We start from the raw sequence: 13,458 nt of genomic DNA on the forward strand, positions 1-13,458 counted from the left end.
GATGGTTATACGTAGTACTGTTTTGTCTGTGACAGAGTTGTCCACATTAGGGGTTGTGCTGTGGCAGTTTCTACTTACTTTGCCTCTTCAGTAGATAATTGTAGCCCAGTTGATGAATTTATAATGTTGGTGAGGTTCAAACACTTTTAGCTACATCCCTCTTACTACAGTGTATGCTTCTGCTGAGATGACTGACCTTGAGAAGAAAGAGCAGTTTTATACCAAACTCAACTTCGTTGTAGACAGTGCTTCTTGTGGCATTCACAACTGGTCTTGGACGACTTCAGTCCAGCTACTCGCACTGTCAGGGTAAGCTCCGAGAAATGAGTAAGTCCTCGTGGTTCTGTAATAAAAATTTCCAATACGTCTTTCCATATAGAGTTCACGAAATCCTGTAACATGAGAATTTCTGGATCTCTGATTTCAGTGACCTGGTCTTTACTACTGGCCTTGGTTTTCCAATGTCGGAGGGGCTGCCAAGGCGACTGACCGTATTCCATTAAGTACTTTATGTAGTATCATTAGAAACTGCGGGGTTTTCAGTTCAGAATCCTATGCTGCTGGTCACAGCGTTCCTTTTGCTACACTGAGACTGCTAATCAAAACTGAGAGAATCTGACAGTGCCACTTAAATGGGTTACACCTGAAGACATTCAGAAGTAAGAGGGTTTATGAGTCTGCATTGGTAGTCTCAAATTGGTTCGAGGTCCTCAGTGCTGTGGAGGATTCTATTAAAGAGTGGGTCACATTTACGTGCATTACTCTTGCAGTAGCTGATGAATGCATTTCACCTGACTGGACAAGAGATTTGGTTATCTCAGTCTGGAAAGAGAAATGAGGCCAACGTGACTGCAGTAATTGCCATGGTGTTACAGTGTCCAGAGTACAAGGCAAGGTTCTTGCTCTTGTTCTCTTGATGTGTACCCCAGGTCATTTGCTGAAGTTTCAGAGGGCTGAGCAAACAGATTCGCGCCCAAGGAGTCTACTGTACAGTTGACCGGATCCTAGCACTTCGAGTCCTTACGGAATGTCTTTGTAAGTTTCAGCAAGGCCTGCTTCCTGCCTTCGCCAGTAAATCGGGTGGCACTATGGACACTCCCGTGATTCCATGGGATCCCCACAGGGTTTATTCAGCTGAAAGCTGGATTGTATGCAAACACTGACAGTGCTGTCAAGTGTGTTGGGGGGGGGGGGAGGACACCCGATTTCTTTCCAGTAAGAGCTTGTGTGTGAAACAGGGATGAACATTGCCACTTTTCATCACGTTACTGGTGATGTCCTGTGTTTATCCTTGTGGAGCTGCTGGAAACACTCCTCAGTGATCTCGAGGCATACAGTATGAAGCCACTGGGACCAAAGATCTCCTGTACCAAGACCAAGATCCAGGCATTTGTTGGCTGGTTAGATGAAGCAGTTCAGTTTATGCAGGGATGTGATCTATCTATCTATTGCCAGATGCCTCAATCTCGTTCGGAGTGGCCATAAACAAATCGCCTCCACGTCGCCCTGTCCCCAGCCATTTCACTGCCCTGCTCCCAACTCACACCCTCCTCTCTCATATACCTCTCCACCCCATCCATCCATCTCATCCTCGGCCTCCCCCTCCCTCTCCCCCCCTCCACCTCACTCACATACACTCTCTTCGTCAGTCTTTCACCCTCCATCCTCTCCACATGGCCAAACCATCTCAGTGTATTACTCCTAACGCTTCCTATCACATCCACATCCACACCACAACGCTCCATTATATCCTCATTTGTCAGCCAGTCTTTCCATGTGACTCCACAGGCTCCTCTTAAATAAATCATTTCCACTGCTCTCACTCTTGACTTGTATCCTTCCAACAACGCCAAACTTCACTTCCATACGTTAGAATTGGTATCACAATACCGTCATGTGGTAACTTTTTCACTTTCATGCTCACTTCCCTCTTTCTTATCACTGCTTTCAAGGAACCAGCAACCTTTCTTCCCTGCTGTACCCTTTCAAGCACTTCACCCTCCAAACCTCTATCCTTACTCATCACTCTACCCAAGTACTTAAACGTACTCACATTTTCCATTTCCTCACCATCCAACCTCGCTGTACATTCACTGACTTCACCTCTCTCAAAGATCATCACTTTACTCTTCCCTACATTCATCTTTAGATTCTGTTTCTTACACACTCTCCCAAACTCATCCACCGAGCCTTGCAGCTCCCATTCGTCTTCACTCAACAACACAATATCATCTGCAAACAACAGTACAGGGAGTTTCCAAACACTACCCTCTCTCACCAGGGCCACTCCAACATCCACTGCCCTACCTTGTACCTCTTTTATTACCCCATCCATGTACAGATTGAACAACCACGAAGACATGACACATCCCTGTTTCAATTCAACCTCAAAGAGAAAAATTCACTCAGTTCACCATCCACACGCACTGCAGCCTTAGCACCATCATACATACTCTTCACTGCATTGAACAACTTCCCATCTACTCCATATATTCTTAATACTTTCCACAATCCTTGTCCATCCACCCTGTCACATGCTTTCTCCAAATCCATGAAAGCTGCATACAACTTCTTTCCCTTCTCTAGAAACTTTTCCACTAAAGATCTAAGAATGAATATCTGATCTTCCTAAAGCCTCCCTGTTCTTCTCTAACTAATTCATCTATTCTTTCTCTAACTCTGTCAATAAGTATCCTACCATCCACTTTTCCTATTATACTAAGAAGACAAATTCCCCTAAGATTACCACACACTTCTTTTTCCCTTTTTCCTTTGTACAGGGGAATAATTATACCTGACTTCCAATCCTCCGGGACTCTACCTTCCTCCCAGGCCAATCTGCACATCTTCCACATCCATTCTACTACTATGCATGTGATGGTGACAAGAATTCTTTTAAATGTCAGCTTATCTAGGTAGTGTGATCCATGATAATGGTAGGTTGGTAGTGTGATACACAGTAACAACAGGTCTGATGATAATACCAGTATTTCACTGCATTGGTCTGGATTATGGTGTTATTGATACGCTCAATTTGAGTGTTTTGGCAATATCAATCTTTGTGTAAAAATTCGAATATCTGCATCATCAGGGTGCTGGTGCTGTGTTTTTTACTTTATGACTGTTAGATATGGACACTAAATGATGCCTTTGGCCAACGAATTGGTTTCTTTGGTAATGAGTGCCCTCATAGGATCAAGAGATACCGGTTTTACAACAAGCGATTACTCCGTGAAACTGACCCAATACCTATTACACACATAAGACCAGAATGGCAGTTCTAATCATGTCACGTGGCGCATTTCTCTGAAGCTGACTCTGTTCAGTGGATCATATATCGAAGAGTCAACCTAAGGTGGAGACCAAAGGGGATGTCATAAAACTCATGGCTGGAGCAATTCAATCGTTCCTGTTGGGAGATTCTTTAAGGAGGGTGAGTTTCAACCTTGGAACTCTAAAAGAAAGATCCCTAGGGGTGGGGTCAAGGGGTGATTGAGGCTATGTGCTCTGCAGCGTTCTTCCTCACTGTTATTTCGGAAATCATGTGATGATAAAGATGCAGATGTATTTCCAGTGCCCAGGAATTTCTCAAGTAGAACTGCTTTTCTGAGAAACAAATGATCAGATTATTGAGAACTCCACATTCTGTGGAGTTCTTATTGATATTATTGATATATACTGTATATATATATATATATTTTTTTTGAGGGAGGGGGAGATATACAAGGCTGGTATTCTAAGACCGTTCAAGATCTATCTATCTATCTATATACCTAGGCTGCTTCCCCCATGGAAAGGGAGGTAGCCGAGACAGGACGACACACTCCCCATTTACTCATCCATTCAAACACATTCATTCGCATCTTAGCCCCAAAAGGGAGAATGGACAGATCCTCACCGCACCACACCGCACAAGAGTCAACTGCGCAATGCAATCAGTGACATCCTTAGCAGGGCCCGACAGCAGAGCTGGTTTACCCCTGCCACATCATAACACCTGCACCTGACCTGACTAGCTGATCAGACCAAATGTGGGAGAATATCCCCTCAGGGCTGCATCATCACTTATTCATTCACAATTTCACAGCCACCCTTCCTTGCTCAACAGACATCCCTCTCGCATCCAGCGCTCTCTTCACACTGTCCATCCATCCTATTCATTCGAGATAGAGACGAAATTTTCAGGAGTGACCTACCTTGGTTTCAGGCTTTTTTTGTCAATTTTTTTTCCTAGCACTAACCCCTAACTAGCCCTCTCTATGCTTGTTGTTTCAATATGTGCTCAATTGCATAGCAAAAACTACAGATTTTTTTTTTTTTTCTGTGTCCAACACTGTGCATAGGCTTCACAGCCTGCTCTCATGGCCCAGTAGTCCTCCTACATCCCATACACTTCTCTACATGTCACCACTTCGGCGCTAACACCCACCGTCCATAGTGAATACATGCTAGGGCTGTCTCATACAGAACTGGTGTATTGGTATTAGTGGGGGTATTTTTACGACATGTAGGCGGGTCTTCTGGTAGATCAGTAAAGTCTGATTTCACGAAATTCAAATCCTTAACCCCCTCATCTCGACGTTTTCTGGGCAATGGTATGCCCCAGTCCTGACATTTTTGGACCTTTTTTGGGGGGGGGCTCAAACATCCGCTTTTGGTGAGAAACATCGAAAATTCATAGAGAAATCGCTCACCTGAGGTTTAGAATACTCGATCCAGGTAGGAGTACCTCCTTACCTTACAGGGTTTTCTATCAGGCTGGCTGCAAAGAAAACGAGTTCTATGGGAGGATAACTATTCCAAACCACTCACAAATGGTATTTATTTATTTATTTGGTACGATTTTATATGTAGTACGAGAGTATATTGGTTTTCAAACGGTAATATAGGCATTATAAGCATTGTTTCACTCACTAACTCATCACCATTCCTGACCTTTTTTTGCCACATTACCTGATTATCATTTCTGACTGTTTCTTACTCTAATGCTATGTAAACTTTGTCCTCCACATTGTCATCGATTGGGGAATCACTCTGGCCCTGAATGTCTTTATTGGCCAGGTCACTGGTAACAGGTGAATTGCCGAGACAATGGCATGCAGGGGGAGGGGAGAGGTTATGCGGTGTAAGGCATTGTCCCTGCTTGGCATCTTGTAGAGGAATAGAGGAAGGTGTCCCGTGTATACGTGCCAAAAATCACTCGCGAAAATTGAAAATTGTGCAAATTAGGGACCTTGCAGTGTTACGCGTTAATTTACATCTCCGGGATATGAGTGCACATCATGTGAGGACGTAGAATTCATGTCTCCGGGACGGGGCGGGTTAAAATGGCCCCTGCCCCAGTGGGGATTTGAACCTGGGTCCGGTAGGACTGCAGGCCACCTCTCTACCGACTGAGCCAGTATGTATTCGCAAACATACACTATGGACCTGGGTATCGCTATTGAGATACAACAAATACTTTCTGAGATGTTGAGGAAAATGAAAAAGGCCGGCACATGCCTGAAAGTGGGAAATCGAAAAGTATTAGACCGATTTTGATCAAACTCGGTGGAAATGTTGTGGGTCATGAGTAAACGTGATTTACTTACTATGAATGACCTTTACATTGATGTAAAGGTCACAGGTCAAAATAAGTAAAAAATTTTTAGTCATAGCAAAGTCACTTAAAATTAGGTCTACAATGATAATAGTATTTTCATCTGGAATGTGTAGTTCTTTGATTATTGTTTAAACAGTTTCAGAATTATAATTATAATTACTATTAGTAGTAGTAGTATTAGAGAGAGAGAGAGAGAGAGAGAGAGAGAGAGAGAGAGAGTGAATGACAGTGAGCCAGTGGGTCAGTGAGACTGAGTGAGTGAGCAAGAGTGAATGAGAAAGTGAGTCAGTGAGAATGAGTGTGAGAGTGAGTAAATGAGAGTGAGTGAATGAGTCAGTCAGTGAGAGTGAGTGAGAGTGAATGAGAGAGTGTCAGTGAAAGTGAGTGAGACAGTGAGTCAGTGAGAGTGAGTGAGACAGTGAGTCAAGGAGAGTGAGTGAGACAGTGAGTCAGTGAGAGTGAGTGAGACAGTGAGTCAAGGAGAGTGAGTGAGACAGTGAGTCAGTGAGAGTGAGTGAGACAGTGAGTCAAGGAGAGTGAGTGAGACAGTGAGTCAGTGAGAGTGAGTGAGACTGGTTGGGAGGGAGGTTGGGCAGTTTGGCATTCTTGTCTCCCTCCTTCTCTCCCCGTCGTCCGCCACCCCCACTTGTTTCCAACCCCCAACCCCGCTCGTCTCCCTCCCCGTCCACCTGCCCTCCTCCACTCCCGTTTGTCTCCCTTCCTGTCCCCCTACTTTCCCCCACCTCCACTTGTCTTCCTCCCCCACTCCAGCATGTCTCTCTCCAGTCTCCCCACCCTCCCACCCCTGTTTGTCTCACTCTTCATCCCCCATCCTTCCTTCCACCCCTATCCCCGCTTGGCGCGCTGCCAGCTACCTGCCTGTCAGTTGCCCTGAAGCATATCACACCGCACGTCCGACCCACCTTACTTTCCTGCGTATGATGTTTGATGTCTCATTTTTTGGCAGTAGTATTATTTGTGAGGAAAATAAAATTGCCTATGGTGTCAGTCTCATTGATTAAGGTACATGAGACTTTGGGAATTGGGCCTGGAACGCTTTTCTTCAGTATCTTATGGCAAAAATTGCATTGATATCAGACCTACTCGCTGATCAAACATTCCCACTGGTACACAACACTGTCGGAAGTCGGGGTATAGTGTATAAGAAAAATGTGGATAATTATTGACTCACCATCACATATATACACAATATATTTTCCTACTAGGTCCACAATGTTTTCCATAAAAATTGATTATTAAGATGTTCCCCTGCTGCGCTTGAAGTTGATCTGGCCATTTCCTACAATATATAGTACAAGTTATATGAAAGAAATTATAATATTTAGAACATACCCTTGACTCAAAACAGATACTCCATGTTTAGGATAAGGAAAATATACTGCAGGCCAGAGACAGTAGTACCTTTTCCATAGTATTGTTGTTAGATTCCTCATATTATGGAAGGAAGAAGGAACCAAAGGCCTGAAGCCCGCAAACCTTTCCTTTCAAATAATAATAATAATAATAATAATAATAATAATAATAATAATAATTATAATAATAATAAAATAATAATAATAATAATAATAATAATACAAAAGAGAGCCAAATTCAAGATCCGTTCATTTCGAGAAGCCTAGACACACTGCGTTTGGAAGACTGGGGATCATAGGAAGTAGGAAATACAGACAGAGGGACACAGTTCCAGAGCTGACCTGTTGCATAAATGAAGGACTGGGAGTAACGGTTAACTCTTGCATTAGAGAGTTGGACAGAAAAGGGATGAGTTCTTTTTTTTTTGTGTGTGTGTGTGTGTCTGACTCTGGGCAAAGGCTTCACAGCCTGCTATCAAGGCCCAGCAGTCCTCCAACTTACAATACACCTCTACATGTCACCACTTCAGCGCTAACACCCACCGTCCATATTGAATACATGCTAGGGCTGTCTCATACAGGACTGGCGTATTGGTATTAGCGGGGGTATTTTTACATGTCAGCTGGTCTTCTGGTGTATCAGTAAAGCCTGATTAAATGAAATTCAAATCCTTAAACTGTTCCCTGTCCCAGCTGGGATTTGAACCTGGGTCCGTTAGGACCGCACGCCACCTCTATACCCATCGTAGAGGTGGAGGGATGCAAGCAGACATTTCAGAGGAGAAGTTGCCATTGAAGTAGCGATAGAAAAGAAATAAAGATGCAACAGTGTGGCGAAGAGACAGAGGTTGAAGGGAGCCAGTTAGAAGAGGAGAGTTAATGAGACGAAAAGTCTTTGACTCCACCCTATTGAGAACAGCCGTAAGTGTGGAGCCTCCCCACACATGAGAGTTGTACTCTACACAAGAGCGAATAAAGCCCATGCATAAAGTCAACAACTGTGTAGAGGTAAGGTAGGTATGGAGTCGGTTTAGCACACCTAATCTCTTGGAAGCAGATTTTACAAGAGATGCAATATGATCTTTCCAAGATAAGTCCCGTGTGAATGGAACCCCAAGCATGTTCAAGGATGATATGAGATTGAACTGGATATTATTTAACATTAGTGGGTACTCCTGTGAAAGATTTTGTCAGGTTGATAGGTGTAAGAACTGAGTCTTTGATGCATTAGAAACAACAAGCTTTTTTATACCCCATTCAGAGATACAACCCAAATCAGAGATTAGGTGACAAATAGCCTCATCCCTTCTTTGTTGAAGTTACTGTTGAGATGGGCGTTGTGCAAACCGAATGGAAAGGTGAAGGGTGGAATCATCAGCGTACGAGTGGATAGGGTTAGATGTACAGCTTAGAACGTCATTGATGAATGAAAAGGAGAGAGTTTTTGATAGCACAGAGCCCTGATGAACACCATTGTTGATAGCTCTAGGAGAAGAACGATGGTTGTCTACAACAGCGGCTATAGAATGCCCATTAAGAGGATACAGATGAAGGCAAGGATAAAAGGATAGAAATCGTTAATGGTAAGTTTGGAAATGGAAGATTTATGGAGGGTCGATCAAAAGCCTTTGAGATGTCAAGAGCAATGGCAAAGCTCTCGTCAAAGTCCCGAAAGGAGGATGACTAGGAGTCTGAAAAGTAGATGAGAAGATTGTCCGTGGAGCGTCCCTGATGGAACCCATACTGATGATCAGGATAAAGGTTGTGATAAGAAAGATGCTTTTAAATTTTTCTATTAAGAATTGACGCAAAAACGTTGGAAACACAGGATGTTAAAGCAATTGGACAATAGTTAGAGGGTTGGGAATGGTCACCCTTGTTTGGGACTGGCTGAATGAGAACAAACTTCCAGCAAGAAGGAAAGGTACAAGTGATAGACAAAGGCAAAAGAGTTTACCTAATCAGGGTGTAAGCACAGAAGTACAGTTCTTGAGGACAACTGGAGGGACCCCTTCAGGCCCATATACCATGCTAGTACTGAGGGCAGTGATGGCAGAAAATACATCAGCTGAAGACATTTTAACGTCAGCCATGAGGAAGTCAGAGGGGGGAAGTGATAGAGAAACAGCACCAGAATCATCTAAGGTGCAACTGGAGGAAAGAGTCTGAACAAGGAGATCTGATTCATCAGTAGAAGAAATAGCTAGAGACATCAAAGTAGAAAAGAGGAAGGAAGGACGATGAGGTAAAGTTGTTAGAGAGGTTTTTAGCAAGGTGCCGGAAGGAGAGGGAAGAATTTGAGTTGGAGAGTTGAGAGCATTTAGAATGGATGAAATTATTTTTAGCAGAGCAAAGAACAGACTTTGCACGATTCCGGGCAGAAACATAAAAACGATGTGATTCAGGGGAGGGTTGGTTTTGGTACCTTTTATAGGCCCTCTCCTTGCTGTAAACAGCATTATAACAAGTGTGATTAAATGACGGCTTTCTTGCGTTAGTCAAAGGATAGGATAAGAGAATGAATGTATGCTTCCATGCCCGAGAGAATAGCCTTTGTAATGCGCACGACATATTCAGATGGTTCCCGTCCATGGAAGCAATAATCATTCCAAGGAAAGTCAAAGAAGTACTGCCTGAGGGCCTCCCAATCTGCAGCTCCAAAGTGTCACAATTGACATTTCTTTGGAGGGTCCACAGGCTTTACTGGAGAGATAGAACAGGTTAAGGTAATAAGGTTGTGATTGGAGGAGCCCAATGGAAAGGAAAGATTAACAGTGTAAGCAGAAGGATTAGTTGTAAGGAAGAGGTCAAGTATGTTGGAGCTCTCTTCAAGGTGGTCAGTGATACGGGTAGGGTGCTGTACAAGCTGCTCTAGGTCATTAAGGATAGGAAAGATGTAGGCTTGTTCACCAAGTCGATCAATGAAAGGAGAAGAGAGCCAAAGGTGGTGGTGAACATTGAAATCTCCTAGAATGGAAATTTCAGAGAAAGGAGAAATGGATAGAATGTGTTTCATCATAGAAGTATGATAGTCGGAGAATTTTTCATAGTCAGTAAAATTAGGGGATAAGTAAAGAGCACAGATATACTTAGAGAATGACAGGACAGCCAAAGCCAGAGAGTAGAAAATTCAGAAGAATCAAGTTCTGGAACACGAGAGCAAGATAAGTCGTTGCGAACATATACACAACAGCCACCTTTAGCTTTGAAATGAGTATAAAGAAAATAGGAGGATACAGAAAAGGGTTTGCTTTGAGTTGCCTCAGACACCTGACTGTTAGTTAGGAAGAGAAGGTGAGATTTAGAGGGGGAGAGGTAGTGCTCAACAGGGAGAAAGTTAGAGGAAAGACAGCGAATGTTGCAGAAATGAAGAACTGAGTCACATAGTGCTTCCAGGCAGCTCGTTGAGTTGTCTTGTCACCAAGAGTGGGGTGGATGGTGTGGGCACATATGGCCTTCCCCCCGGGGACTCTGAGGTTTGGTTATTAGTCGCTATTTTTCTTCCAAATTTGTATAGGATGTGTTGTGTGTAATGAGCATGCACTTTGGTGTTGACAGTTAGAGAAATTTGTATTTGAGATCATGCTGGCCTACTCTCTGTGTTACTGAAACACTGAAAAAGTTCAGCAAAGGAGGATGGTCAGGAACTAGTCCTGAGGGCTGATGAAACGGAAGCTCCAGCTCTCTCTGTCATCAGCCTTCCATCCACCTTAGGAGTACTACCCTGCTCGTCTGGTGCTACAGTCTACTCTTTATTGTATAGAATATTGTATTACAGGTTTTTAAAAAGAAAGCTTAAAATATTGAGGCTGTATGCATTCACTAAATAAGGTTTATGAAATATTTTTTTCTTGCAGTTATTTTATTCTTCATATTATTGTGCTGTAAAGAGTAGTCATAAGAAAAAGTATCATAACCCCAGGAATGTTTGATGCAAAACGAATGTTTGCTAGGCTATGTGGGCGGATACTTGCTGTTCGCCCCTTCCCTATCTAGTGTTGCCATATCACAATCCCATTACAAGAGTTGGAATAATGAGCAAGAATGAGCCATATGGTAGGAAAATATATAGGACGTGTTTGCGTTACCCTGAGCGCCCCGACGGGGATTAATAATGAAACTCTGCAGGTTTATTATTTTCCTGCTATTCAACACTTATCTGTAGAATACAACAAATAAATTATTTTGAATGGTATTAAATCTATTGGCATCGACTGTTTCTTTTTTTTTTTTTTTAATGATAGTCTAGCAGGGGTGCACGAGTTCATTTGTTTGCTTTAGATGGGTGGTTAAATGCTTCAGATGGAAGCTTCAGACGTCTGGAGGCTGTTTTGGACGTAGGGGATGGGTATACAAAATATTAAAACAATGAGACTGATTATGTATTATTTTCCTTGTACTCAAGATTTACTGTATGTAGAAAGCAATACATATCATTATTACACTGAAATTTACTAACTTGGCTTGTATCGGCTGAAGTACTACATATGTCTGGCATGGGTGCACATACTCATTGGCCGTCTGCATGTGTGTTGCCGACTTCAGACCATTCGGTTATATCTTTATTTAATGAATTCGGTGCCGGATAAGAAAGCGTATTGTCTCTATGCAAAGAGGCCAAACGATCTAATTAGCTTTTATTACCTCTAGCACAAATTCTAATATCTGTGTCTCACATAACCGACACTGGCGTGTTTGAGGTAAAGATTTCCTATCCCGTCATTCCACAACACTTCGTCGTTGTGTCATAGTGCTCTGACGGGTAACGATAGTTTTTCTTATGACTGCACACACTCTACTGAAAAGAGTATATACTCTATTTTGTAGCATGGTGTTGGTGCTGGAGATGGGCACCTTCAATTGGTGGCACTGATATGATTAGGCCGTGAAGATACCCAATCATACAAATTTCCCTCTATCTCATCCCTGTTCCCTAAAGTGAGATTGGTGGACTGTTGAAGGACAATTTCGACCAGCATGGTTTCCTGTAAACCAGGAAACTACGTACAGTGCTGGATGGTAACCATATAACCAACATACGTGTTCCCAACGTGTCAGCAAGTGGATTGATTGAAGGTTAATGCCCCTCCCCATAAAACAATTAAACACAAACGGCCACCCCTTAGGGATTATGGCGTCTGGCCATAGATAGATAGATTATTGTTGTTGTTATTGTTCTTGTTATTATTATTATTATTATTATTATTATTATTACTATCATTATCATCATTATTATTATTATTAACTTTATTATTATTATTAATATTACAAAATGTACACTCACTGCATTTTCAGCAAAAAATTAACCATTGCACAACAGGCAGTTGGTAACCACGGGGCTATAACGAATAGCGTGAAGGTGTAAACAAGCATTAAACTTTTAACAACTTTTACTAAAGTATGTGTTGTTGACATAATACATCTGATCATTCTGCATTACTGCCGACGACACTCATAAGTGCGGGATGCATGCTAATAACAAGCAACACACCTATGGTGTTCAGTTAATGACAGTTAAAGTTGGTGGTCTGCTTATGATTTCATTCCTTCAGTTTTAATAATCAAGTCTCAAGTTCTTTCATCACTCTCTCTCTCTCTCTCTCTCCACAGGGGTACCCTACGCCGACGAGCTACTCTACCTATTCCCCGGGCGTCCCTCGGCAGCACCTCCTGTACCCTCTCAGCCTCAAGATCTGGTCACTGCTGAAGACCTAGAAGTTAGGGACATCATCACTAAACTGTGGACCAACTTTGCTGCTGCTGGGTGAGTGAGTGACAATTAAGGAGATTCAGAGAAACTGTGAGATAGTGTGAGATATATTTTTAATATATGTATTGTTAACCTCTTTACACTGGTAGGTTTGTTCCAGTAACATGGAGGAAGCAAAAAGGTGTGTTATGTAAAATAAATCGCCGTAAAAGAGGAGCTACGAAGCCTCCCATGCCACCTACAATACGGCCTTACACACTGGTCCCATTTTCTTGGGGTCAGGAATCTTAGTATAGTTGGTTTGGTTTTTATTTGACGGAACTTAACCAGTCCCACAACGTTAGTACTAAGTCATGGTTGCATAAAATTCAATGACATTTATTTATGAGACAAAAATGTCTCCTTGGTCACTGATCAAATTAACCTTCCAGTCTGACAACACTTTGTATTTAACCCAGCTTAAAGGGGTTAATGATCTTTGTCGTGGTAGAGTAATTCACAACTCATACAACACTTCAGCCTCAGAGATTAGCAAACACCATTTCCATCATAAAACGTCCACAAATTATCTTTGTTTATTCAGCCCACGATGATCAATCCTGACCAGAAAGTCAAATAATGATTTTCCCTTATTTTCGTGTTTCACCAGTTCCGAGAATTTCGCGCCGTCGCGTCATGTGCAATCGCCAGAAATTTTGTTTGATATTTTTTTGACACTCCTTGGACTCACCCCAAGGTATTGAAAAAAGACAATAAGCTCGATACCTAATACT

At 42.5% G+C, this 13,458-nt stretch overlaps 1 protein-coding gene across 1 annotated transcript in view; it reads left to right on the top strand.

Moving 5' to 3' along the window:
* LOC145406544 (carboxylic ester hydrolase-like) overlaps positions 1-13,458 on the top strand; it is a 63,665-nt gene that overhangs the window by 35,103 nt on the left and 15,104 nt on the right. Inside the window, exon 11 of the mRNA XM_080277642.1 lies at positions 12,660-12,739. Within this exon, the coding sequence (XP_080133768.1) occupies positions 12,660-12,739 (80 nt within the window). The remainder of the gene's footprint in view (positions 1-12,659; positions 12,740-13,458) is intronic.

The sequence above is a fragment of the Coenobita brevimanus genome, chromosome 8 (assembly GCF_032717465.1).
Source record: "Coenobita brevimanus isolate Jiangsu-jjx chromosome 8, ASM3271746v2, whole genome shotgun sequence".
Taxonomy (NCBI): domain Eukaryota; kingdom Metazoa; phylum Arthropoda; class Malacostraca; order Decapoda; family Coenobitidae; genus Coenobita; species Coenobita brevimanus.